Source organism: Myxocyprinus asiaticus, chromosome 15 (assembly GCF_019703515.2).
Source record: "Myxocyprinus asiaticus isolate MX2 ecotype Aquarium Trade chromosome 15, UBuf_Myxa_2, whole genome shotgun sequence".
Lineage (NCBI taxonomy): Eukaryota > Metazoa > Chordata > Actinopteri > Cypriniformes > Catostomidae > Myxocyprinus > Myxocyprinus asiaticus.
In genome coordinates this window covers 29,694,865-29,720,445 of record NC_059358.1, presented here as the reverse complement: position 1 = coordinate 29,720,445, position 25,581 = coordinate 29,694,865, and the positions used below count along the sequence as shown (strand labels likewise).

At 38.7% G+C, this 25,581-nt stretch overlaps 1 protein-coding gene across 2 annotated transcripts in view; it reads right to left on the bottom strand.

The window, feature by feature from the left end:
- Nucleotides 1-25,581, bottom strand: part of LOC127453428 (collagen alpha-1(XIV) chain-like) — a 194,505-nt gene that overhangs the window by 22,231 nt on the left and 146,693 nt on the right. For both annotated transcript variants that reach the window (XM_051719753.1, XM_051719752.1), the window contains 6 exons: nt 24,175-24,228; nt 15,295-15,348; nt 15,135-15,206; nt 2,790-2,825; nt 2,252-2,318; nt 1,357-1,545 (listed from right to left, as the gene is read on the bottom strand). In XM_051719753.1, coding sequence (XP_051575713.1) covers nt 1,357-1,545; nt 2,252-2,318; nt 2,790-2,825; nt 15,135-15,206; nt 15,295-15,348; nt 24,175-24,228 — 472 coding nt within the window. The remainder of the gene's footprint in view (nt 1-1,356; nt 1,546-2,251; nt 2,319-2,789; nt 2,826-15,134; nt 15,207-15,294; nt 15,349-24,174; nt 24,229-25,581) is intronic.

Genomic DNA, 25,581 nt, shown 5'->3' with positions numbered 1-25,581 from the left:
TGTATGTTATCAGAGCTGTTATAATTGAGGACACTCACTAATGATAAAGGTTTTAGTGTTGTTTGCAGAAGATTCATGTAGATCTTACCCAGCTGCATTCAGACAAAATAAATAAACTTTCTAGTTTCAGCAAGGTTTGTGGGGCTTTTCATTGCTTTTGAAGTTGTTGGTAAAAATTCAACCCTTACGCCGGCACCACACTAGCCGATTTTTCCAGTGATTATCAGGTGTGAGCTTCATTAACATAATCGCCGGCCAGACAGAGGGAGAATTAGTGCGCATTAGCGTCTCTCAGCAGGAGGAGTTAATCGCTTAACCATAGGGACTCCCTGTTGAGTAAATGGCTTCAAAAAAAAAAAAAAAAATAACATCCAGCTTTCTTGAAAAAATCATTCTGTCACCAAGGTGGGGTCTTGTGTTCTCATCATGTGACCAGTGAGCTTCTTCTTTACAGAAGAACTGACAAGATGTCAAGCTGATATGAATGTTTTCATCGCACTCATCACAAATGCTGATTGTAATCCATTGTGATTCTGTCACCAAGCGTTTTTCCTTACTTTTTTTTTCCTACACTAAAATGGCATCAGAAAACAGAGCCACAACAGTTTTTATTTACTGAATGTAATTTATTTTCTCACTGAAAGCTGCATATGGAGATACGCATTCTATGGCAAGCCTTGAGGGGATAAATACACAATCACACTCTTTCACAAGGTACAGTTACTTCATGATTCGCTTCTGAAGGGCGTTTTCACACCTGGCTTGTTTGGAATATTTGTTTCAGAACATGGTGAGTTTCCTCAAACACTGTAACTATTTTAGCCCCTGTTTCGGAACAAATCAAAGAAGCTACAGGGCTGAGAATGTCCTAAATCACTCTATTGTACTGTACTCATGTTGTTATTTATGTTTGTCACCACACCACCATTTTGTATCAGCAAGTGTGTCATACCTCCGACTGAAAAGAGCAAGATCTCAGCAAAACAGTCTGCATGTGTGACACCCTCAGCCAAAATTTAGTTGTATTGAGTCTGCTAGTGTGGTGCTGTCTTTACAGACTACAATGACTAAAGCATATGCAGTATTTTTGTAGTGTCTTTGAAGAAAATAACATTGGCTTGCTTACATTATCCATAAAAGACTTGGGTACTTTTTATATTGTTTGCGATAAGTGGTGGTACAGTAGTAGGTTTTAAAAACATCTGGGAATTTGGCAGATTGTAGGTAATTCCTCAACATTTTAATACCAACCAATTCAAAACATGTGTTGTTGCATAATATATACCGTATCATATAACATGCAGTTAACACTATCTAGTGATGATGTAAGTTATTTCAAATACGGAGTTAGTTTACCTCTCTCTCCTGGACTGCCGTTTTGTCCACTGGCTCCAGGGAATCCTGGTCTGCCAGATGGACCCTGCTCTCCTTGTGGCCCCGGAGGCCCTGGCCGACCAGGCTCACCTGGAGGACCTGGAACTGTCCGTACTGAAACAGTCTGACTAGGAATCTGGTTCAGGATGGAGTTGTAGCGAGACAAGTGACCTGAAGGTGAGAGAGGAAATATTAATGAGGTGAGAACAGAATACATTTGAAAAAATTCTCTATCATTATAGTTCCTCAACTATTTGTAGAGGAACTTCATCCTCTGCCTCATCATTATGACACATTTATATATGGTCCTGTCATACAGGGGTTCAATTTAAACAACTATCAACTCCGTTGATATTTTGTTTGAAAGTCTCTCCTCAATTGTTGCATTAACCACATGCAGGCTGGATGACGCACAGAAGTGATACTAAAAACTGACTGGTTAGAGAGATGACCTCAAATAATGTATTTATTATTTGGTTATTTATGGTTAATATACAGTATTTGATGTATTATATTTATGTGGAATGAGGCAAATTGTCCCTTTTGCAATATTCAGTTGTATTTTGTATGGAAATAAATGATGTTGCATCATTTGAAAATTAATTCTGATTTGTCAATTTACTAATAATAGGGTCCTTTATGTTTTTGTCTCCTCTGGCATTCGTTCAGTGGCTAAAACTTGCCTTTTGTGAATAAATACAATTATTTATGCATTGTATATATCTGAGTTGTGCATATTATGAAGTGAATTGATTCAAACAACAGTGCATTTTATAACTTTAGTTATGTTAATTTTGAAGAATTTTTTGAAGAGGCTACGTCCACCATGGCCTCATTAGACCGACTGCCACTGAGCACACACAAACAAGGTACTCACTCTGAATTAGCTGCTCGCAAACTTGTCGTGCTATGGCACGGACAGCCGCCTGAGACTGTATGTCACCCTTCAGAAACAAACAAAATGGGATTAAGACCATAACTCAGAGAGGTTGCTGTGACATAAAAACACAAACACAGAACTCACTTTTGCTGCTTTTAAGAGAGGCTAATAACCTGTACTATGTGGGTTTTTAATACAGCCTACTTAACACTCAGCATGCGCCCTTTGTTTGGTGCCCAGAACCACAGCAGTGGAAAGACTGCTGTGTGGAAGCTCTGGTCTGACATATAGCTAGTACTGTACCTGTACTACTTTTAATGCTCCAGCAGTGTCTGAATTAAAAACCCTACGCATGGAGAAAGTGACAAAGAGAAGCTGTAGTTTATTGTTGCTGTTGGGATTTTTATCAAGAGATCTGTCAGCGAGCTCCTTCATCAAAGTGCTGATAAAGCGACACTATGTGTGCCACTGATTGCAATATGCCACAAACCTAATCTAAGCTCCATGACAGTTTAGAGGCAGATTGCAGACTTACCCTCTCCCCCCGCTCGCCTTTAGTGCCAGGAGGCCCCTGCAGAAAGAGAGACAATAAGTGAAGATATCAGTACACACTTATTTGGAAATGGATTGGAGGAATATGGCATCAGATTAATATCATCAGAATTTGAAAAAGCCTCCGAATTCATGATCTTGAAAAAAGTGTAATTTGATGTTATCGAAAAATTTTGCTGTTAATTTTAAATATTTGAAAATATTTTGTGTGAATTTACCTCATAAAAATTTGGGTTATGAAATTTAAGTTTTAATTATTTAAGTGGTGGATTTTAGGTCGTGAAATTAAGGTCTCTATATTCAAGTTGTTAAATACGGGTTGAGAAATTCAGGTCGCAAAATTTGAGGATGACATCCGGGAATGCAAGAAAGAGCAAACGAGTGTCGATGTAATCCATCTTTCTCTTGGACAACCACAAAGTGATGGAAACAGCTCAAAATAATATACATATATATATATATATATATATGTATATATATATATATATATATATATACACTATATTGCCAAAAGTATTCACTCACCCATCCAAATAATTGAATTCAGGTGTTCCAATCACTTCCATGGCCACAGGTGTATAAAATGAAGCACCTAGGCATGCAGACTGCTTCTACAAACATTTGTGAAAGAATGGGCCGCTCTCAGGAGCTCAGTGAATTCCAGCATGGTACTGTGATAGGATGCCACCTGTGCAACAAGTCCAGTCGTGAAATTTCCTCGCTACTAAATATTCCACTGTCAACTGTCAGTGGTATTATAACAAAGTGGAAGCGATTGGGAATGACAGCAACTCAGCCACGAAGTGGTAGGCCATGTAAAATGACAGACCGGGGTCAGCGGATGCTGAGGCGCATAGTGCGCAGAGGTCGCCAACTTTCTGCAGAGTCAATCGCTGCAGACCTCCAAAGTTCATGTGGCCTTCAGATTAGCTCAAGAACAGTGTGTAGAGAGCTTCATGGAATGGGTTTCCATGGCCGATCAGCTGCATCCAAGCCATACATCACCAAGTGCAATGCAAAGCGTCGGATGCAGTGGTGTAAAGCACGCCGCCACTGGATTCGAGCAGTGGAGTTGCGTTCTCTGGAGTGACGAATCATGCTTCTCCATCTGGCAATCTGATGGACGAGTCTGGGTTTGGCGGTTGCCAGGAGAACGGTACTTGTCTGACTGCATTGTGCCAACTGTGAAGTTTGGTGGAGGGGGGATTATGGTATGGGGTTGTTTTTCAGGAGCTGGGCTTGGCCCCTTAGTTCCAGTGAAAGGAACTCTGAATGCTTCAGCATACCAAGAGATTTTGGACAATTCCATGCTCCCAACTTTGTGGGAACAGTTTGGGGATGGCCCCTTCCTGTTCCAACATGACTGTGCACCAGTGCACAAAGCAAGGTCCATAAAGACATGGATGAGTGAGTTTGGTGTGGAAGAACTTGACTGGCCTGCACAGAGTCCTGACCTCAACCCGACAGAGCACCTTTGGGATGAATTAGAGCGAAGACTGCGAGCCAGGCCTTCTCGTCCTACATCAGTATCTGACTTCACAAATGCGCTTCTGGAAGAATGGTCAAAAATTCCCATAAACACACACCTAAACCTTGTGGAAAGCCTTCCCAGAAGAGTTGAAGCTGTTATAGCTGCAAAGGGTGGGCCGACGTCATATTAAACCCTATGGATTAAGAATGGGATTTCACTTAAGTTCATATGCGTCTAAAGGCAGATGAGCGAATACTTTTGGCAATATAGTGTATATATGTATATATATATATATATATATATATATATATATATATATATATATATATATATATTCCTTTTCCTCTACTACTTAGTATTATCACATAATCTTGAATAGTATTTCTTTGTATGTATATTGTTTATCTTATATCTTGTTCACATATCATGCTTTATACAATACTGATTACTCTGATTAAAATAATTACTCAAGTGCCAGTTAACAGATTTACCCTTTTTAATGTATATATTTATGTTTAATTATATTTTGTATATTTTCTGTATTTCCAGAACCCCACACACTTCAACTAACCATTGATAAATGCTACTTATTTGGAATACTCCTGGTATGAGACTTTAATGTTCTATTTATAAGAAATCTAAAAAAGTTTTATTTATAGAAATAGAAATATATATATATATATATATATAGTTCTCTGCCCTCAGAACAGAGTGTTCTAATATATATTTGTACATATATACAGTATATATATATATATATATATATATATATATATATATATATATATATATATATATATATACATACATACAGTACTGTGCAACATTTTTAGGCACTTGTGAAAAATGTTGCATTGTGAGGATGTCTTCAAAAATAATGACTTAAATATTTTTCATTTATCACTTAAAGTCATACAAAGTCCAGCAAACATAAAAAAGCTAAATCAATATTCGGTGTGACCACCTTTGCCTTTAAAACAGCACCAATTCTCCAAGGTACACCTGGACACAGTTTTTCTTGGTTGTTGGCAGATAGGATGTTTCAAGCTTCTTAGAGAATTTTCCACAGTTCTTCTATCTATTTAGGCTGTCTCAACTGCTTCTGTCTCTTTATGTAATTTCAGACTGACCCGATGTTCAGTGGGGGGCTTTGTAGGGGCCATGACATCTGTTGCAGGGCTCCCTGTTCTTCTGTTCTAATCTTTTCTATTTGCAAAAGTAATGTTTGGGAGTCTAACATTTATATTTCCTATTGACAATATTTCCTTAAGACAAATGCTTTTGTGAAACATCTTATGTGCCTAAGACTTTTGCACAGTACTGTGTATATATATATATATATATATATATATATAGAGAGAGAGAGAGAGAGAGAGAGAGAGAGAGAGATAGAGATGTCACGTTTAACAGACGTATAAAAAAACTATCTTTTCATTTTTAGATTTATTATTTAATACTTATGATTTCTTTATTTGCAGACATGCAGTTAAAATTAGGTAGTCTGATTATTCGTTTCCACTGGTAAATGTCCTTCGCCTATATGATTATAAAATAAGGTTCTTGATGAAACTTGCTGTTAGGTAAAGGATCCAATTTACTGATTAAGTTGATCTTTTCTTCATAACACATTTGTGAAACATTATAATAAGTAACCCTACAGTATACCTTTTTGAGTTTTCGCAGTCACAGTTGTTTAAAATTATTTTGAGCTGTTTCCATTGCTTTGCAGTTGTCCTAGAGATAGATGGGTTACATCGACGCTCGTTTGCTCTTCCTTGCATTACAGGATGTCATCCTCGAATTTTGCAACCTGAATTTCTCAACTCGTATTTAACATCCTGAATATTGAGACCTGAATTTCACGACCTGAAATCCTCCACTTGAATCATTAAAACTTGAATTTCACAACCCAAATTTCTATAAGGTAAATTCACACAAAATATTTACAAATGTTTCAAATTAACAGCAAAACTCAGTCTTTTTTCAAGATCATGAATTCTGGAGAAGTCACGTGACACCATGCAAGAAGCGGACGTGTAAACGGCGAGCTCTGCACACTTTGCTAGTTTTAAATTATTTTTATGTTATAATCTGGTGAGATTCGATACACCTTGCTACATATCTGTTCTTTGAAGTCAACATGGCAAAGAATTCAAAATCCTCCTGCTCTGGATTTATTAAAAGACACTTACTTTCTCAAGCTGAAACCTCTGACAGGCCCGCAGACCAGGGACTCGGTTTGGACAGTGCAGCGGGAGAAATCCAGCGTCAACTGGCGAGCATGTCTTTGATGCTGACGAAGGTTGTTGCTGACTAGGAGGATCTCGCTATAATACGTCGATCGATTACGGCGATGGAAACAAAATTCGCTGAGTTGGTTACAAGATTGTCGGAGGTCGAGAGACGGATCGATTATCTGGAGTCATCGGAGAGGGAATTAGCTGCTAATCCGCTAACGACCAAGATAGATGCGGAATGCATTTTGGAAAAACTGGAAAACCTTAAGAATCAGAGCAGGCGAAATAACGACCGAATTGTTGGAATTCCTGAGCATGAAGAAGGCCGAGATATGGTGAAATTCCTAGACAGCACTTCCAGAGTCTACTTGACATAACAGGTTGGAAATCGAGCGAGCTCACAGAGTCCCGGCTCGGAGATCCACTGAGGGAGACAGGCCCCGATCAATTCTGGCCAAATTTCTGAGATCATCCGATAAAATCTCGTGTTGCGTGAGGAAAGGAGCAAAGGAAAGCTTTCTTGGAAGAATCACAGCATTTTCTTGTTCCCAGATTTTGTTTCAAGGAATGCAAGAAACTCATATCAATGGAAGATCGCTTTTGCTCTGATGTTTCCGGCCAAATTGACAATAGATGCTAAGGATGGCTGCAAAATATTTACATGCCCACAACAAGCATTGTCTTTCATAGTGTCAATGGGTGAGTAAACCATTTGGTGACTTTCATATGGCCCCCGAGTGGGCTGTCTCCCTGTACATACTCTTGGCTGTCTGAGGAAGCTGGGCGCCATTTTTGTGTTGGTTCCGCCTAGCGGCTGATGTTTGTTTTGTGGAATGACACTCCTTCAAGAAACCATTTGCATCGACGAAGGGATGCTTTTACACTCAAGTTTCCTGCCAAATTGAGAATAGATACTAAGGATGGCCGCAAAATATTTACATGCCCACAACAAGCGATGTCTTTCATAAAACCAACGGACTGAGGAAGTCATGGTGTGTTTCTCACGAGCCTTCAAATGGGCTGTCTCGCTGAATATACTCTTGACCGGCCGAGGAAGCTGGGTGCCTTTTTTGTTTCTTTTTGTGCTGGTTCCACCCAGCGTCTGGAGTTTGTTTTGTGGAATAACACTCCTTCGGGACAGTTGTGGATGAATCTGCTCGTTTTTGTGCTTATGCCTCCTATTGGATGGAGTGTGTTTCGTGGAGTATTTTTTGCAGGACATTGGAATGATTACGTCATTTGCTGCTCTTATGAAACAGCCGGCGCTCTGAACATTCGTTTGATTGTCCGAGGAAACTGAACAGCTTTTATTTTTTTATTTTTTTTTGCTGGTTCCGCTAGCGGCTGGAATTTGTTTTGTGGAGGAACACACCTTCGAGACAGTTTTGTGAATGAATCTACATGTTCTTTGTGTTTATTCTGCCTATTGGCTGGAGTTTGTTTTATAGATTATTTTCTGTTGTGTAATTCTGTCTCACAAAGTTTGTATAGAAGCACTGGACTTGAGCAATCCGACGGCAAAGTTGTCACGGGGACTCTCGTAGGTGTACATGGTCTGAGTTTAGAGGTATGGACGTCGGTTGGCGCTGTAGTGCGCGGGGTTAATGCGCACGTTTTTCTTTTTCCTTTTTGTTTGGTTCAGGGGGAAGTCCAGGGTTTGATTGTTGCACTAATGGGGAATGTGGTCTTTATACATTTTTTTTGACACACAATCTATTTTTTCTAATATGTCAAAATGTCAAATGTTAATATGAGTGGATTATCTCTCTCCACGTGGAATGTGAATGGGTTGGGGCACCCCATAAAAAGAAGGAAGGTTATTTATTTTCTTAAACGTAAGAAATATGATATTGTGTTTCTTCAAGAAACACATCTTTCTCCGCAGGAAGCTGAAAAATTTGGGAAGATATGGGGTGGACATGTTTTCTTTAGTGCTGGCTCAAGTAAGAGCAAGGGAGTCATTATTTTAATAAGTAAACATCAACAATTCAAATGTCTCAAACAGAGTAAAGATAATTTAGGAAGAGTCATTATTGTTTTAGCTGAAATTCAGGGGCAAAGGTCGATTCTGGCTAATATTTACAAACCTAACATTGATGATCAGGGCTTTTTTATAGATCTTGAAGGGATGTTGCAAGCTGCTGGCACCCCTCATGATATAATATTGGGAGGAGACTTTAATCTATTGATGGACTCAGTCCTTGATCATAGTGAAGCATAAGTGTGTATGCCCCATAGAGCAACACTGATGCTTCACAGGATGTGTAAAAATCTTGGTCTTACATATATTTGTAGACTTTTGTACCCATCTGGTAGGGACTACACATTTTTTTTTCATCAGTCCATAAGATTTATGCTAGAATAGATTTTATATATATATATATATATATCTTAGTCTCAGATCACACCCTGGTGAGTTTAGAGGTGTTGCCTCATATGGAGAAAAAGAAATCATATAGTTGGCACTTTAATGTATACCTTTTGCAAAATCCTGATTTCCAACAAATGTTAAAGGCTGAAATCAATGTTTATATGGAGACCAACTGGTCCTCAGTATTCTCTGTGGGTGTCACTTGGGAAGCACTTAAAGCAGTTCTTAGGGGTCGGATCATACAGTATGCCTCATTCATCAAAAAATACAATGCACGAGAACTCGTGAAGTTGAAAGAGAATATTAAAAGTACAGAGACAGAACTGAAGCGCCGAATGCCATCTGATGGCCTCAGAGAATTGACCGGATTGAAATACAGATATAATACTATTTTGTCGCAGAAGGTGGAGTTTTGGTTATTTAAGGCAAGACAGTCATATTTTTGAGTCGGGGGACAAAGCAGGGAAGCTTTTGGCTAGATATATAAAGCAGAGAGAATATTTTTCCACCAATCCCTCAGTGAAATCTGCTGGTGGTTAAATTTTTACCTTGACCACTGATATCAATAATGCTTTTAAAAAATTCTATCTTGAGTTTTATAGTTCCACATCTTCATCTATTGATGAAGATTTTAGAAACATTGTGGAACCATTAGATCTCCCTAAACTGATGACTGAGCAAAAAAATTCTCTTGATTCTGAGATAACCTTGGAGGAGCTTGACGAGGTAATTAAGGCCCGGCTTACAGTCAAGTCTCTGGTGCCAGACGGTTTTGCCGCTGAATTTTAGATCTTATGCTACAGAACTGGCTCCACTTTTGTTTATACGGAATTATTAAAGAATGGAAAGCTTCTGCCAACCATGACACAAGCCCAGATCAGTCTGATTCTTCAAAAGGACAAAGATCCAAGTGAGTGTAAGAGTTACAATCCAATTTCCCTGATCTAGCTAGATGTTAAAATTTTGTCAAAAATTGTGGCTAACCGATCAAGTAAAGTTATGACATCTCTTATACATATAGATCAGGTGTGGTTTATTTGGGGCCATAGCTCTTCTGATAACATTAGGCGTTTCATCAATATCATGTGGTCAGTGGCGAATGATGAGACTCCAGTCGCTGCCATCTCACTTGACACCAAAAAGGTGTTTGATATGGTAGAATGGGATTATCATTTTAAGATTTTGGAAAGGTACGGGTTTGGGAATACTTTTATTGAATGGATTAAGTTACTTTATAGACACCCAGTAGTGGTGGTACAAACAAATTGATTAATTTCAGATTATTTTACTCTGGATAGGGGCACTTGGCAGGGTTGCCCTCTTTCTCCATTATTGTTCTGTCTTGCCCTGGAACCATTAGCAGCCACGATAAGAAAGGAGGATGATTTTCCAGGGGTGATGGCGGGAGGTGTGGCGCATAAGCTTTTGCTTTACGCAGATTATATTTTATTATTCGTCTCTGACCCAATTAGACCTATGCCTTGCCTCCACAGGATTATTAGTTCCTTCTCTAAATTCTAAGGTTACAGAGTCAACTGGTCTAAATCCGAAACTTTGGCTCTGACAGCGTACTGCCCAGTAACGGATTTTCAGCCGGGCACCTTCCAGTGGCCCAAACAGGGCATTAAATATTTGGCCATTTTATTCCCAGCTAATTTGTGTGATTTAGTTAGAGTTAATTTTGACCCTTTAATAAAAAAGTTTCGAGTGATGTGAGTAGGTGGGCTTCATTACAATTATCTATGATTGGGAAGGTTAATGTTATTAAAATTAATTGTATTCCAAAATTCATCTACCTGCTACAATCTCTCCCTATAGATGTCCCCCTCTCTTATTTCAAGCAATTTGATAGCATAGCGAAGTCCTTTATTTGGAATGGTAAACGTCCCAGATTACATTTCAACAAGTTACATAGGCCGATTGACAAAGGTGGGCTAGGCCTACCCAAGATTTTGTTTTATTATTATGCATTCGGTCTCAGACATCTGGCTCATTGGTCGCTTCCACCTGAGAGAGCCCCTCCCTGGTTTCGTATTGAACAGGAAGTTCTTGCCCCTATTTTGCCATTGCAAAGCCTTTCTATCAAACTAACCGAAGAAGTCACACCCTGTCATCTTGCATTTGCACGTGGTTTGGACAAAAGTGTCCAGAGTGTTTAATTCAAACATTTATTTAAATGTTGCCTCAAGCATATGGCTGAACCCTAAATTTCATATTAATAAGTTCCCTATCTGTTGGTCAGAGTGGATTGTGAGGGGGGTTACTACACTCTGTGACCTATATGAGAGTGGAGTGTTGAGATCTTTTGAGAATTTGGTTCATCATTTTGGGATTCCAAGATCTCAGTTTTATAGGTATTTACAGCTGCGCCATCTGCTCTGTATTGTTTTTGGGAGTAGCACATACCCCCTTAAAGTGGCAGATACTTTGGGAGAGGTGATTACTGCTTTTGGAAAAGGACATGAGGCATCAGTGTATTACTCCCTGCAAATTCAGAGTTTTGGGGACAGACCTTTAACTTCTATCAAAACATTATGGGAGAAAGATTTAAACTTGGTATTGGAGGAAGGAGTGTGGACTAGAATTCAAAAAAATGTCAAGTCTGCATCTAGTGATGCAAGGGTTCGCCTTATGCAATTTAAGATTTTACACAGATTTTATTGGACCCCCTCTAGATTATATAGGCTTGGTTAAGTAATGATTCTGTTTGTATATGTTTTTTATTTTTTTATTATTTGTTTAATATAATGAATTAATAAGATCAAGAATTCTGAGGCTTTTTCAGATTCAAGTTCTGGTGATATTAATCTGACACCATAGAGGAAAGTGGAAAACATGCAGAGTTTCTGAATTCTGTTAGCATGAGTCACAGATCTGCAAAGAACATGGCGCAAATGAAACACAAAGAAAGGGATACTTCACCCATAAATTAAAATTTTGTCATCATATATTTACCCTTTATGTAGTTCCAAACCAAAACGTTTTACCATGCCTTCATCATTTACTTTTGGTATTTTTCAAATGCCTTATGTACAGATTTTATTGTTTTAACCAGATTTGCCCAGACAATTAAATATTGAACTATGAAAATCCATTATTAAAATAAAAATTATTAAATGTTTAAAAATATGATAATCTAAACAATGAGTGAACAAAAACAATTTCAATATTTATTGCGTGGAAATGATTTCTTTTTTTTTTTTCTTTTTTCTTTTCTTACAACTGTCCCACAGTTGTGATGTCATTTCCACTACACCAAACCATTTTGCACCTGAAGTATTTTTCTTCAAAAGTGAGTGTACTTGTTAACCAAGTTGACAAAAGTGTCAGTGAAGAGCAGGATTGAGATTAAATATGAGACAATTGATGTTTGAATAAAACAAAGAAAAATGTAAATATCACTTATCGCAGAATATTTTTATTCGGTGTAATTTCCAATCAATCAAACTGCTATGCCAAAGTGTGCAAAAAACATAAAAAAAAATATATGTATATATTTAATTGTGTGTATTTAGAATACATAAAATGGTAGCAATGAAATTAGCCATAGTAAGACAAAGGAGTCGCCCAATAAAAAAAAAAGAAAAAGTCATTTTCATCACAGATTTCTAATAAACAAAATACAGAATTTAAGATGTGGTGGAATTTGAGATGTGGTGTAAATGAAACAGTGGTGGGAATTTTAATGACTTTCAGGGAAAAAAAAGACAAATTTCCTGTGATGCATATACTGTACAAACACTGTGGGACATTGTTACTAGAAAATTTGAAAACAATATTAGTGAGAGTTTGAAAAAAATAAATGTTTTAACGAGACATTACTTTTTAAAAGTCCACAGTGCTAAAAGTGCCCGAAGTTGAAGAGATGCACTCACACAGTTTTGGACCGTCATAAGTGTGAGTAAATTATTATTATACTTTTTTTTTTTCTTTTTTTTTGCTCTGAGAGGGGTCAGTTTAGGACTAGAAAGATCATAGATGAAACACACAAGCCAAATGCATAAAACGGATGTGTCACTGAGCTAATACATTGGAAAACAGAAAGGGATTCATGGCCACAGTGTTGTGGCAGCTAAACAATTCTGATATCGTAACATCTGGGTAAAAATGTGATGTAACCCAAGAGTCATTGTAGGCTTTGGAGTAAATAGACTCCCATCACATGGAAATGTGGTTATGCCAAAAATATGGTCATACAGAGTATGAGATTAAGTGATTTCACACATCAGAGAGAGAGAACAAAACACTTTAGAGAAAGAGATTACATGATGGCTCCAAGTGTTGTGGCTCTATACAGTATGTACTGTATGTTTTATTGACTAGAATTAACAAAACCCTGCTCTCCCATAAACTGTGCCCATATTGATCATAAACCTGTCATTTCACTGAAAATCTCTCTTCCAGGCCTTATAAAGATAAGGATGTACAGGATTCATATAAGTGTCAAGAAGCCACACAGTAATAGAGCTCTCTGCAGATGTTCCACATGACAGCTGTGAAGCATATGGTTCTATTTTACGTTGTGGAGAATTAATCTTTGTGAAAAAAGAATGCTATATAACATTTATGTACACTCAAATTCAAAAAGGTGTCAAACTGCAGGAAACTAGTGGAGACTGACATTCATATAGATCACTGAATCCCTTGTGTGCTTATACTGGAACTTAAAAAAGAGAAACCGAGAAACAATTATTTCAGTCAGAAGTTAAGTTTTCAAATTGTAGGACGATCTGTAGGGCTGAAACTGTGCTGAGCCAGAGCACTTACTTTCTAAAGGCCCAGGTATACTTATATGTATATGTTCCGGATCGGCTCGCGCCTGTTCGACCACGTTGTCTTTGTGAGTATACTCTTCTGACTCCGAGCGACTATGAATGCGTTTGACGCATGCCCACTAAAACTTCTTTGATACTCTTTTAGTAGAGATAATGGCCAGCGCATGCACCGACGATGCACATTGAGGAAGACAGTGTGCGCGAGTCGAGAAAATCTGACCGCACGGGCTGGATTATGACAAAATTTACGTCACGCATACTGTGCGCAGAGCGATCGGCAACGTGGACGCGCCAAGTATACTTTGGCCTTAAGAGCTTCACAGTCAAAACTGTGCCAGTCTCCAATATATATAGAGTTCATATATTACTGCTAGACAGTATATTAGTGACTCTTGAAATCATGGAAATAAGGTCAATTTTTAGCTTCTTAATATGTGGATAAACAAAACAAAAAAATACACAAGGTGAAAAAATCGGGCTAGTTCATGCAAGTTAGTACTGATTTAGCACTGATCTAGTTAGAAGACCATCATAGATATCAGCACACCATTCTCCCCCCCACCAAATCACATGGTGGTGATGAAATATGCTAGTCTTTTTTTTTTTTTTTTTATCAATTCCTAAATTCCTAAATTTTTATTTTGGTCTTGTTTTACAGTAAAAAAAATAAATAAACATCCTTAAAACAAAATAAATTTACTTGAGAAGCAAAAATGCATAAGATATTGTTTTCAGATAATATATCTTGAATAATGTTTATTAATTTTTTTTTAACTCCATTGGCAAATTGTTGTCTCTTGTTTTAAGTATAAATATAACAAAATGTTTATGAAGCAAAAAAAAATAAATAAATATATGAAGTTCCAAACATGACTTGTTTAGACATTAGACATTTTACTTGAAAACAAGACAGTTGCAGAGATTTCTCAGAGCAGAGAACCAAAGGGATCATTTGCTCATTGACCTAATGACCTTATTGTTCCTGTCTGTGGTTTTAGTGCTGGTCTTCTGATCAGCTTTGGATGGTCTGGTACCTTAGTGAGAATGACGCTTGAGTCAGACACTGAAGAGAATGACTCAACATCAGGATAGATTCCCAGAATTCATATTCAGTGTTCTTTAAATTGAACAAAACATCCATAAAACCACATTTATAAAAATGACCCTTGCATACGCATCAGATTGACGCAGACCTAAAGTCATTCCAAACCCATATGACTTTCTTTCTTCTGTTAATGGATAGGCCTAATGAATGAAGTCCTAACATCTCCTTTATCCCCCCCCCCCCCCCCCCACCAAAACAAAAGTCATATGGGTTTTGAACAACATAAGGGTGTAAAATTGATGACAGAATCTTCATGTTTGGGTGAACTAGCCCTTTAACAAATATTATTAAGCTAAAGAAACCTGATCGCACATTAATGACAGTGTTTTGAGTTCAACCTGTTCAGTATGACTGTTATCCAATACTCACGGGCAGTCCCTGATCACCCATTGGTCCTGGTGGTCCACTTGATCCTGGGGCCCCAGGTGCCCCAGGGCTTCCCTACAATGACATATTGAAAGGACAAAAAGGTTATGGTCAAGGCTCAAGTAAGAGTGTTAAAAAAGGCTGATGTTATCATGTTACATACCATAGGTCCTGGAGGACCTACTCGTCCCTGGGGTCCATCCTTACCAGGCAGCCCCTACAAAACAAATCTGATTATTACACCAGTGGCAATTGCTTAAGACTACACAACAAGCATAGCTTCTCTTAAAATTTCATAAGAAATGCGGCAATGACAAGTTTAATAATCATTATAAATTTATCTGCATTTCAATATTTTAGAGAATAAAAGTATAAGATATTACACAACACTATTGCGCTGTTCATTCAAGTAACGCAATCCGCTTCTTTCTACATGAATATGTCCATAGAAGACAGAGGACGCATGGCCCATAGAGCGCCACTGAAGTTGTGCTATGGCAGATACCTGTACCATTCAAAAAAATGGCCCAAAAGATTGATGTTTATTGGATTAGAGGCTCTAAACATGTCATTTTGGGTCTCACCCAGACGCTACTCTGGGAGTCTATGGGAGCTGCATAAGTGCTATTTGCACTGGATCTGCATCTGATTGCCTACTAGACAATGGGTTTTCAATCAATGTATTTTTGTCCCACCTGGATGCCTGGCTTCTCTAAAGATGATGGTCGAGCCCTTAAATGGGTGGGACTTCGCAACACATGGCCAATAATTTAAACGGGGATATACATTATTGACAGTGTATGAAAGAAGTTAAATAAAAGCATCGCTGTCACGTTTAGTGTTAGACAGTCCGGAAATGCACGCACATTTATTTGCAATATAACGGAACACATTTATTTCAGCTTTCCTAATTGGATATTTTGTCTGTTGTGTTGCAAAGAGTTTTGAGCTGAATTATTTCTGCTAAGCAATATTAGTTTGAGTAGTAGTTTGAACAGCTTTGGAAGCAACATTGTAGACTACAAAAACAATAGTCTGAGCTTCCCCACTTTTGAAAAGCACTAGCCGCCACTGTCACACACATTGTTTAAAAAAAAAAATGGGGGAAAAACTTTTGTTATTCTGACACCAATAATCAAAAATGGTAATTAAATTTTTCATATTAATTTTTTGCTCTATTCGAGCAAAATATATACTCAGAACAAGATACAAATACCTGTATGAGTCTGTAACTTGTTTTATTTGTAAGGATCTTGAAATAAATATATCAGACTGTAGAGTTGTTCCTCAGCTGTGAGTGTGTGTATAGGGTTGGCTGTTGCATGTGACTAATCTGGCCGACCTCACTGCACTGACAACATGAACCTCCTTTCGGAACAGTTCAACAGCCATCAATCTAAATGCAAAATGCCAGATCCACACACACTTAAAGTCCCTTTGGTCCTTATGGAGGAAAGTAAAAACAGAACAGGTAGATATGTGTTTCAACTTGACTGTCATGTGTTAGAACGAGCTCTCCTTGAACGGCAATTAGACTACCGTTTAGTATGGAATTCTCTGATGCATCAAATGTCCCTTAGTAGGGTATAAAGACTAAAAAACAACTTAATGTCATATCTAATAAATTATTATATAATACAGCTCTGGCTGCTTCCTTTTAGCTTAAGTGTTCTTCCATGGAACATGCATCACTGGCCTAGATATCAGGCTTTCTTGGGAAAGAGGCCAGTGGAAGTTTTATGGCAAACACTGTAACATATAAAATGGCTCAAGTATAGCATACCTTTGAAGTACAACACTTTAAGAACATAAACCATCAGAATACAAGTTTTTGGACTGAAAAATGTTGAAGACCCTTGCTATAAACACCTATTTTCTTTGTGCTCTACATGTTGAGAGTTCAAGTCATGCGCAATGTGAGAAACCAAATGTGCCATTATTCATACTGCATCAGAGACATGCCAGAACATGGACAATTCCACTTTGAATTTGGTGGTTATACTGAAATTTCATCTCTTGCAACTTAGATGATTCTAAATGCTTCATACCATTGTCCCAGTGTCTCCTGGAAGTCTGTTTTTGTTGGTGAAATTCACAGAAGCATTAAATAATTTCTTCAGCACTTCAGTGTGTGTGATGTACAGATAAAACATCCTTTGTTGACCTTGGAATGGTAATAATATTCTTTTATATTCTTTTTAAAGTTATCTTTTTTGAGATTATTATAACTTCAAAGCCAAACATCTATATTTTTTGCTAGGTGGTCTGTGGCAGCGGGGGCGTGGTCGAGCATCCGTCCAGAGAGAGAGAAAGCGGTAAGGGCGCTTGCACCTGAGCTAGATTATGTGCAACACCTGTCTCTAATTCCAGTGAGCATGGGGAGAGTGGCATATAAGCAGCCACACCACCAGCAGAGAGAGAGAGAGAGAGAGAGAGAGAGAGAGAGAGAGAGAGAGAGAGAGAGAGAGAGAGAGAGAGAGAGAGAGAGAGAGAGAGAGAGAGAGAGAGAGAGAGAGAGAGACAGACAGACAGACAGACAGACAGACAGACAGACAGGCACAATGAATCTCCTCAGTAAGAGTTGCTTTAGAGTTTGATTGCCTTCATTTGTGCCCCTTGTTTTTCTTTTCTGACCCAGACTGACAGATTTACTCATATATTTTAATTTAGGCTGCTCATTATTAAAGAGAGACAGAAAACTGCTCTCTCTCTATCACTAAGACATTAACATTTAATAAGACCACATGGCTTTAGGAACAGCAATCAAATAACCATATTATGCATATTCTTCATTGCAGAATGATTCCTGCAAGGTTTTTCTTTTCTTCTGTCTGTCTTCAATGGGGTTTTATCAGTAAAGGCTACAAGTAGGGGAGACCGGGGCTAGTTGTCACTCAGGAAGTAGTCATAAGGTCTATATCTCAATAACTCAAAGTATTTCAGTAAAAAGCCCAATTACACAAATGTGTTTGTTTGTTTATTTTGTTGTTGTTGTTTTTTTTTTGTGATTAACATTTTATATTGATTAATCTATTTAACAAAGAAAAGCAAAACATATACAAACAGAATCAATATTTAACCCCCACTATTACCCCCCCAAAACCCCACCCCAACCTCCAACAACACCTCAGTGGTTACATGATTATAGACACACACACACACACACACACACACACACAAAAAAAAAAAAAAAAAATATATATATATATATATATATATATATATATATATATATATATATATAAAATAATCACACACATTATCCACTACACCTCTCTCTCCACAGTCCCTCCCCGAGAGCCATCCAAAAAAGCCAGATATTTGCCCCATTTCCCCACAAACAAGTCTAAATTCCCCAGTCTTCTGGATGACCACTCTTCAAAAGCTGCCACCCTGCCCATCTCCGAACACCACTCCAGAAATGGGGGTGCTCTAGCCGACTTCCATCCCCTTAAAACTATCTGTCTGGCAATCAAAACGCTAGTTAGGACCCAGTTTTTTATGTGCTTATTCTCTATATTGATGACCGCCCCATTGCCTAAAACACAGAGTCTGGGGCAAAATAAAATTTTAGTGCCCAATACCTTATACATAAAACTCTGAATCTTCAACCAAAATTCTTGGATCTTAACACACCCCCAAAAGACATGGGTTGTCTCCATCTTCTATTTGACATCGCCAGCAGGCGGGTGTGTCTTTAAGACCAAGCCTATACAATCTAGAGGGGGTCCAATAGAATCTATGTAAAATCTTGAATTGCGTAAGGCGCACCTTTGCATCTCTAGATGCAGACTTTATGTTTTTTAGAATCCTAGCCCACACTCCCTCCTCCAATACCGAGTTTAAATCTTTCTTCCATAATCTCTTGAGGGAAGTTGAAGCTCCGTCCCCCAGACTCTGAATTAGCAGGGAGTAATACACTGATGCCTCATGACCTGTTCCAAAAGCAGTAATCACCTCTCCCAAAGTATCTGCCGCTTTAGTGGGGTGTAAACTACTCCCAAAAACAGTACAGAGCAGGTGGCGCAGCTGTAAATAGTTATAGAACTGAGATCTAGGAATCCCAAAATGTTGAACCAAATTTTCAAAGGATCTCAACACTCCACTCTCATATAGGTCACCAAGTGTAGTAACCCCCCTCACGATCCACTCTGACCAGCAAAAAGGGGACTTATTAATAAATAATTTGTGGTTCAGCCATATGCTCGAGGCAACATTTAAATAAATGTCCGAATTAAACACTCTGGACACTTTTTTCCACACCGAGTGCAAATGCGAGACAACGGGGTGTAACTTAACTTCTCCGGTTAGTTTGATAGAAAGGCTTTGCAATGGCGAAATAGGGGTAAGAACTTCCTTTTCAATACGAAACCAGGGAGGGGCTCTCTCAGGTGGAAGTTACCAATGAGCCAAATGTCTGAGACCGAATGCATAATAATAAAACAAAATCTTGGGTAGGCCTAGCCCACCTTTGTCAATCGGCCTATGTAACTTATTGAAATGTAATCTGGGACGCTTACCATTCCAAATGAAGGACTTTGCTATGCTATCAAATTGCTTGAAATAAGAGAGGAAGACATCTACAGGGAGAGACTGCAGCAGGTAGTTAAACTTTGGAATACAATTCATTTTAATAACATTAACCTTCCCAATCATTGATAAATGTAATGAAGCCCACCTGCCCACATTGCTCGAAAAAATTATTAAGGGGTCAAAATGAACTAACTAAACCAGACAAATTTGCTGGGAATAAAATGCCCAAATACTTAATGCCCTGTTTGGGTCACTGGAAGGCACCCAGCTGAAAAGCTGTTACTGGGCAGTACGCTGTCAGAGACACAAATTTGGATTTAGACCAACTGACTCTGTATCCTGAGAACTTAGAAAAGGAATTAATAATTCTGTGGAGGCAAGGCATAGATCTAGTGGAGTCGGAGAAGAATAATAAAATATATTTTTAAGTATCAGACTGATCTGGGCTTGTGTCATGGTTGGCGGAAGCCTTCCATTCTTTAATGAATCTGTATAAACTTCTAGCAAAAGTGGAGCCAATTCTGTAGCATAAGATCTAAAAAAATTCAGCGGCAAAGCCATCTGGCCCCGGAGCCTTGCTTGTAGGCAAGGCCTTAATTACCTTGCCAATCTCCTCCAAGTTTATCTCAGAATCAAGAGAATTTTTTTGCTCAGTCGTCAGTTTAGGGAGTTCTAAATGTTCCACAAAGTTTCTAATATCTTCATCAGTAGATGAAGATGTGGAACTACAAATATCAAGATAGAATTCTTTAAAAGCATTATTAATATCAATGGCCGAGATAAACATTTCACCACCAGCAGATTTCACTGAGGGAATGATAGAAAAAGACTCTCTCTGCTTTATATATCCAGCCAAAAGCTTCCCTGCTTTGTCCCCCGACTCAAAGTATGACTGTCTTGCCCTGAATAGCCAAAACTCCACCTTCTGTGACAAAATAGTATTATATCTGTATTTCATTCGGGTCAATTCTCTGAGGCTATCAAACGACATTCGGCGCTTCAGCTCTGCCTCGGCACTTTTAATATTCCCTTCCAACTTCACGAGTTCTTGTGCTTTTTGATGAATGAGGCATACTGTATGATCCGACCCCTAAGAACCGCTTTAAGTGCCTCCCAAGCCACGCCTACAGAGGATACTAAGGACCAGTTGGTCTCCATATAAACATTGATTTCAGCCTTTAACATTTGTTGGAATTCAGGATTTTGCAAAAGGGTTACATTAAAGCGGCAACTATATGATTTATTTTTGACCCTATGTGGCAACACCTCTAAACTCACCAGGGCGTGATCTGAGAATAAGATGTTTCCAATTGAGCAATCCACAACAGATGAAATGAGGGACTTAAATATTAAAAAAAAAAAATCAATTCTAGAATAAATCTTATGGACTGATGAAAAAAATGTATACTCATTACCAGATGGGTTCAAAAGTCTCAAAATATCTGTAAGACCAAGATTTTTACACATCCCGTGAAGCGTCAATGTTGCTCTAGGGGGCTTGCACACTTTTGCTTCACTATGATCAAGGACTGAGTCCATCAAAAGATTAAATATTAGCTAAAATCAACCTTTGCCCCTGATTTTCTGCTAAAACAATAATGACTCTTCCTAATTTATCATTAATCTGTTTGACATTTGAATTGTAGATGTTTACTTATCAATGTAACGACTCCCCTGCTCTTACTTGAGCCAGCACTGAAGAAAACATGTCCACCCCATATCTTCCCAAATTTTTCAGCTTCCTGCTGGGAAAGATGTGTTTCTTGAAGAAACACAATATCATATTTCATACATTTAAGGAAAGAAATAACCTTCCTTCTTTTTATGGGGTGCCCCAACCAATTCACATTCCAAGTGGAGAGAGACAATCCACTCATATTAACATCTGACATTTTGATATTATTGTGTGTCAAAAAGAAGATTATAAAGACCACATTCCAACATTAGTGCAACAATCAAACCCTGAACTTCCCCCCGAATTAAACAAAGAGAAAAAAGAAAAATGTGCACATTAACCCCGCACATGACAGCACCAACCCTGCAAGTCCATCTCTCTAAACTCAAACAGTCCATGTACACCTACGAGAGCCCCCACGACAACTTTGCTGTCGGATTGCTCAAGTCCGGTGCTTCTGTACAAATTTTGTGAGACAGAATTAAACAGCAGAAAATAATCTATAAAACAAACTCCAGCCAATAGGTGGAATAAACACAAAGCATGTAGATTCATCTAAAAACTGTCCTGAAGGAGTGTTACTCCACAAAACAAACTCCAGCCGCAAGGTGGAACCAACACAAAAAGGAACAAAGAAGGCGCTCAGTTCCTCGAACAGTCAAGTGAATGTTCAGTGAGTCAGGTCCACTCGGCTTTATAGACAGTATCACACAATGACTTACTCATTCATTCCATTGAGTTTATGAAGGACATTGCTTGCTGTGGGCATGTAAATATTTTGCGGCCATCTTTAGTATCTATTCTCAATTTGGCCAGGAACATCAGTGCAAAAGCTACCTTCCGTTGATGTAAGAGTTTCTTGCATTCCTTGAGTCGATCACGTTTCTCTCTTGTCGAATTTGCAAAGTCTGGGAACAAGAAAATGCTGTGCTTCTTCCAAGAAAGGCTTCCTTTACACCTCACCACACGTAACACAAGATCTTTATCAGATGATCTCAGAAATTTGGCCAGAATTGATCGGGGCCTGTCTCTCTCAGTGGATCTCTGAGCCGGAACCCTGTGAGCTCGCTCGATTTCCAGCTTATGGCCTGTTATGTCGAGCAGACTCGGGAAGAGCTCGTCTAGGAATTTCACCATATCTCGGCCTTCTTCGTTCTCAGGAATTCCAACAGTTCAGACATTGTTTCGCCGGCTACGATTCTCAAGGTCTTCCAACTTTTCCCAAACGTGTTCCGAGTCTGTTTTGGTCACTAGCGGGTTAGTAGCTAATTCCCTCTCCGATGACTCCAGATAATCGATTCGTTTCTTGACATCTCCGAGAATTTCGTCTCCATGGCAGTGATCGATCGACGATCACACCAAGCAAGATCCTCCAAGTTGGCAATGACCTTTGCCAGCATTGCCAACATACTCGACAGTTGATGCTGAATCTCTCCCGCCACACCATCCAAACTGAGTCCCTGGTCTGCGGCCCTGTCTGGGGTATCAGCTTGAGCACATAAGTGTCTTTTTAATGTCTCCAGAGCCCGAGGATTTTGAATTCTTTGACATATTGTCTTCATAGAACAGTTATGGAACAGGGTGTATAGAATCTCACTGGTTTATGACACAAAAAGTATTAAAAACTTTCAAAGTGCACAGAGCTCGCCGTTCCCACGTCCGACCCTCCCATGGCGCCACGCGACTCACAAATCTTTTTAATTTTTATGTATTTTTTTTTATGGTGAAAATGTCCAATAGCTTTTGGGCAGCCAAGAATTAAAGGTATTTGGCTACACAGAAATTTATTTTCAGAAATAGACCTAGCCTGAGAGATATTCACTGGAGTAAAAAGTGTGACAACTAGCCTTGGTATATTTTTCTCTTCTATGAATGAAGATATTAAAGTTTAAACATCTCTTTATCTGTGCTTATACATGCGGCACAAAACACCTAGACTCTGTGGAAGCAATTATATTTCCAAGTTCTAAGTCTTGCAGAGTGTACAAACCATACTAATATCACCCCAAATCTCTAGGAATCACACACTGTGATTCTAAAATGTCAAATGAAGCTTTGTTCACAATTCACTTAATTCAGTTTTGAGACGAAGCCTAAAATCAGATATGAAAATAAACACATTGAGCAGTTATTATGACAGTGTAGAGACACAGATCTGATTAGTTCAGGTTGTGCTGTTCAAGTCAGTGCCAGTTTAAGTGTAATCAGATAATTTTAGAGACAGAATAACACATAAGCTCTGTTTGATGAGCTGCCCATGTGGATATACTGAAAGAAGATTCCATCATTCTCACTCAGTGGGATACTCTGAACTCCTTTTACCATACTAACATTGTCATTTAAGACCTCTGAGGTGCAACCTGCTGACATTTTGTAATTTATTTATTTATTTTGGTTAAGTAATCATTTAGTTTTTCATGACCAGTATCTGTCTTCATTTTACCCTCTTCGCATATGAAATGAGAATGCAATCCTTCTGAAGGATCTGCAAAGCGACAGGTGCTACACAGCCACGAACAACAAACGTTTTTTTCAGACCACATTTTGCTGTTGGCGTTAGATTTTCTGGAGGTTAGGAATTGTAGTATTTAGTTGGGTAAACGTGGCTGATCATCTTTTAATTTTGTGGCCGTTCATTTGAGCATATGTTTCTGAAATCAGAAAACGCAGGATCTCCACAAATCAAGTTCAAATTAATTCTTCATGATATGCCCTCTTTAATAATATCACAGACAATCATTTGTAACCTAAATGTATCTTATGTGATAGTGAGTAAATTTTTCACATCTAAATGAATAGAAATATTGTCTGAAATGAGTCACAAAAGACGCTTACTCTCTGTCCTGGAGGTCCTTCTCTGCCAGGCCCTCCACTGGCACCCGGTACACCCTGAAAGTAAATAAACAAAACAACTAAATTAATGACAGGAATAGTTGCTTACAAAAAGTGTGGCCTCTACTGAGTAATAAATGTTGCATTGCTGTTCCACGTGTTCATCGGGATAAATAGACCATCTTCAATTCTCACTGGTGACATTATTGACATTATCCATGTACTCAGTCCCAGAGCTGAGAAGGTAATTCGAAAGTGAGGACAGTTTGTGTGGTCTGAGTCATTGTGAACTGAAAAGCAGAACTGCAGATCTGGCATGATACCTTGTTGCTAAACTTTGTGGCAGCAAAAGAACATAAAAGGGGGGTACCTGCTGAAAAACAAAACAGGCTGGTTTGCTTGTCTTAGCTGGTTTAGGCTGATCTACTATACATAGCTTGATTCCCAGTCTGGCTAAGCTGGTCTTCAGCTAGTCTAAATGGTTTCCTAGCCTGTCCAAGATGGTCTTCAGCTGATCTAGCTGACCTCCAAGCCTGGTCAAGCTGGTCTAACTGGTCTTCTAGCCTGACCAGCTGACAAGTGCCCAAAACCCCTCTAAAACCAGCAATCAGACTAGCATTACCAGTTGAGACCAGCTAAGACCAGCAAACCATCTTAGGATAGTTTAAGTTGTTTTTTACAAGCAGGGTACTGTGGCCTAGTGGATGAAGATCTGGACTGGTAACCAAAATGCTGCAGGTTTGAGCCTCACAATGTCTACCACCAATTTCACTTGATAAGTGAGTTGCTTCAGATGAAAGCTGTTAAAGGACTGCTTAAAAAATGAAGAGGCCTTCCTCTTCATTATGACACTATTTGAATATCATAGCTTCAGCTACAATATTACAAAATGCGACAGAAGTGAGCTGCAACAGGAGAAATCTGCGCTAAATCAACAGAGTTGGAGTTTAACTTGACATCATCCATATATCAGCACCACACACACGCTATCGCGAAGGCTAAAATGGGCTTTGCTTTATCAAAATTGGACTCGTAATTCTTATTTTGTTAACTGTGTGAGGGCACCGCTAACAGTATTATATATGGGACTCTTACTGCCAGCAGCAGCGACAGACAGAGGAGGAGATGCGGCGAATGATATGGAGAACTGCCAACTGGCAGCCGATGAATATAATTAACAGAATGATAGGATAGATTAGCACAATGTGAGAAGCACTGGCCTCTCTGCTGCAGTATGACAATCCACCCTGCACAACAAAGACCACATCCTCCTTTTTGCCAACATAACTTAGAAAGTCAATACCTGGTGGTAAATGATAGCAAGGATGCAGACATCTAGAATATTTGTAAGCCAAATGGATTTTGAATGTAGAAAAGTATATGTTCTTTGATAATAAGGTTGCATGGTTA